The sequence below is a fragment of the Berghia stephanieae genome, chromosome 3, assembly GCF_034508935.2.
Source record: "Berghia stephanieae isolate SIO BIC M18660-M18661 chromosome 3, UCSD_Bste_1.3, whole genome shotgun sequence".
NCBI classification, from domain to species: domain Eukaryota; kingdom Metazoa; phylum Mollusca; class Gastropoda; order Nudibranchia; family Aeolidiidae; genus Berghia; species Berghia stephanieae.
In genome coordinates this window covers 53,980,520-53,984,163 of record NC_088362.1, presented here as the reverse complement: position 1 = coordinate 53,984,163, position 3,644 = coordinate 53,980,520, and the positions used below count along the sequence as shown (strand labels likewise).

The following is a 3,644-nucleotide window of genomic DNA, read 5'->3' as shown; positions in this document are numbered from 1 at the left end:
TAGTATAGACTTCAAAATTGCTGATTTTAATTTGAATAACCAAATCAAATTTTGAAAACTTTATATCCTTGCCATGGCCAGCATGTGTTATAACCCCCCCCCCCCCCCCCCCCCCCCGCCCCAACAAAAACATGTTCCCCATTTCTAACTTTCTGAACTCAGACCGGTGATACCAATCAGAAAAAAAGCTACACTATTTAGAAAATTTACAGAACATAATATTTTAATCATGCTTAATAAAGAGGGAATGATTTTATTTTTATGACATAATAGGAATATCGAATTCTAAATTACTAAATTACAAAGGAATCTGTAAAGTAATTTAAAGAGAACAAAACTTATGATCATTTCAGTTCCATCGAAAACTTTACAGCTTGAGGAGATATCTGATATCTGGGAAAACGAATGATCTAAAAAAAAAAATGTTCTGTTTCATTTAATTTAAGGGGTTTCTACTGTGCAGAGTGACTTTTTGGTACAAACAAACAACTTATTGGGTTTAAGTTAAAGTTAAAGCTAACATTTTTCACGATGAAAATGAGGATTCAAAATGTTATCAGACAATGGGAACCTCATTGTTGAAATATTTTGCGTATGAATATTTGCAGGATAAGGAAAAAGAAAGAATTTTAAAAGTTTGCTCTACATTGATTCATCCGGCGCAATGACGAGTCGTTGATCAATAAATAGTTAATTCTCAACAAAACTCATAATGGATGATCAACTTCAAAAACCCAGATAGTCATGTATTTTACTTATAATGTGTCAAGATGAATCATTTAGAGGCAAAAGATGAAGGACTATAGAGGCACAATTTGCTGAACAACAACCACTGGAAAGATTACAACATACATTTACAATCAAGAATGAAAAGGAAGCACCACTGTACCATGAAGATGATAACAGCACAGAAATAGATAGTTGAACCTTATGAGAAATGATTAGTCTTTAGAGTTAATATATGCAATTGATTGATGTTGAAATCTGATTTTTTTTTTTTCTGAACTGAATGCAAAGGAAAGAGATGAATGAAGATGTATGGCAGGAATGTTAAGAAGATTATGGACAAGACGAGAAAGTGGATTTCTTTTTTGTTTTTGCTGAGACATAATTAAGAGCACTGCGGAAAGCATGAATGGTTATAAGATCATAATTCAAGCTGTTTTTCTTTTTTTGTACATGATGAGGTGGTCAGTGAATTATGTAACATGAAATGTATTTTTATATATATTATATATAGATAAATGGAAGTTTTGTTGAGCTAGATTAGTAACATCATTTGAGTGATAACGATGGTTATATAAAATAGTGAGTTCAGTTTTTTTTTTGGAGTCATTCCAGATCACAAAACATTTCAAATGTCTTTCAGTGGTTACATTATTAAATTGTGGCTACTATTACTATTACTATAAAAGCTTGTGTCACAACTGAGTAGCAGGATTAATAAAATTATGTTCTTGCTAATTTCAAGCAGTCATGTACAATGTTAACTGTAGTTTAAAAAAAAAAAAAAAAAAAAAAATATATATATAATATGTATATATAACATCATTCAACATGATTGTGAATGAAGCAATTCGAAACAAAATATGCAAACTGTACAGAATACAGCAAGTCAGCAAGTACAGAAATCAATAACAATTGGGGGGGAAAAAAAATAAGGAGAGAAAATTACAAATCATTCAATTGTACATAACATTGTTAAAATAATTATGTAAACTCAAAAGCCATTATTGCAACACACATTGATTGAATTCTGCAGGCTCAAAGTCAGAGCAATAACTTAACATTTTTCTTTCTTAGCCACTATGAACCTGTATCTGAATTCAAAAAATGTCTGTTTTAGTGTGTTATTATCATAAACAGAAGATTTAAAGACTAGCATCCTAAGACAGTTGGGTGATGCATTATCAATCAAATTTAGCACAATGAGAGTTTCCTTGTCAATGTCAGAATGGAAATGCAAGAATTTTAAGTACGTAATCTAGATGTTAATAAATAGATGTCAATGCAAAGAGCTTTTCTGTGATAGGGCGGCAATTCGAAATGATCCAAAGGTGGGAAATCTTCACTCCTCTCTTTTGGTTCCACTGTAAGCAAAGATGAGATCTGGAGACGAAATAGATCTGGAGACCAGGTAAATGTTGGTGAACAATATCATATAACCTTTTAAAATCCTAATCGAATTATTCCGTTTATGAGCACATAAAGAAAATAATCCAAGAATGAAGATGGCAACACAAGGAAGCTTTTATGCACCTTTGTAGCTGCTGATAATCCTATGAACAATGAAGATATGTCGGACAATATGGACAAGATGAAGAATTGCTTATTTGGTGGTGGTAGGATGTGGCAGGAACAGGTGGATATCCGTAGAACTGATTGCTGCTTCCATTGGTATCAAAAGTTCCATAGAAGATTTGATCAATGACTATGTTGTTTAGCTGATCCAGCTGATTGAGTTCGACACATTTGGTTTGAGCTTTCCTTTCTTGAACCATTAGCACCTGGTAGGCCAATTGATGGATGAGATTAAGTGTTTGTCTTCTTTCATGGCCCATGAGACAGATAGTGCTTTCATCGACGACTCGATAGAGGGTCATGAGGTATTCATATTTCATATCCTCATCACCATTGAAGTGATTGACAAGATAGGCCTCTAATTTCTGCCGCTGCTGGTTAATATCACTAAAGTCAATAAAGAACCGAGAACACATATATCTCTCCATTGTTCTGATATCAATCTCTATGGCAGGAGTGTAACCACGGACAATAAGATTACAATACTTAAGCAAACCACCACCACGAATTTCCTCTGGGTTACGGGTAGCAATGAGTTTGTTATGTAAATGATACCATGCTTCTGAGAAATCCCCATACAAACTTTCAGCAACAATGGTGGGATAGAAGTGCTCACTCATTGGGGCTTCTGAAATCTCATAGAATGTAAGAAGACTTCCCAGAATAATTTGAAAAGAATCAACACTGAATTCAAACTGTCGCTTCATTTTATCCACAAATTTCAGTTCCACATTTTTTCTTGTTTTGTGTGACAAAGAAATAAGACTCCACCTGTCACCATGCTCATTGCACACCTTTACCATCTTTTGAACATAAGCTTCCTTTAGATTGCAGCTATTGATATTGTCTTTTTGTGTACCATCTGGAAGGAAATTCACAAGACACCCTAACACACAATTTCTTATTTTCTGCAACTCATTGTGGTTTGATAGATCTACACCAAAGATCAAGTCAACATCGTTGAATTCCTGTGCATTTGTGGTGCCAAGAATGTAACTAGCCGCTCCCCCGTTTATTCGAACGTCTCTAACACTGACACCATCGGATTTTAAATTTTCTTTCACTACCTGAACAAGATCCTTCAACTTCACATCCAGAGTTGGGAAGTTCCCTCGGCCATGAATTGGAATGACATCTTCCATAACTTCATGCAGTCTGGCCACTTGCTCATAGCATAGGACTTGAAAACGATTCATACAACTTACAGATGCCATTCCAGGAACTCTTGATGGTGACACAGAGTCTGCAAGAAAAAAGAGAAGATGGTAAGATGTTAATCCTTCGTCCCACACCTTGCCTACTGCCTGCACGTAATGTTTGGCAGAGGAATAATGTAGAATCGG

At 34.7% G+C, this 3,644-nt stretch overlaps 1 protein-coding gene across 1 annotated transcript in view; it reads right to left on the bottom strand.

The window, feature by feature from the left end:
- Positions 1-1,162: 1,162 nt before the first annotated feature.
- The window catches only part of LOC144968009 (terminal nucleotidyltransferase 5C-like), a 4,964-nt gene continuing 2,482 nt past the window's right edge, over positions 1,163-3,644 (bottom strand). The window contains exon 2 of the mRNA XM_078905930.1: positions 1,163-3,544. Within this exon, the coding sequence (XP_078762056.1) occupies positions 2,280-3,544 (1,265 nt within the window). The 3' untranslated portion in view covers positions 1,163-2,279. The remainder of the gene's footprint in view (positions 3,545-3,644) is intronic.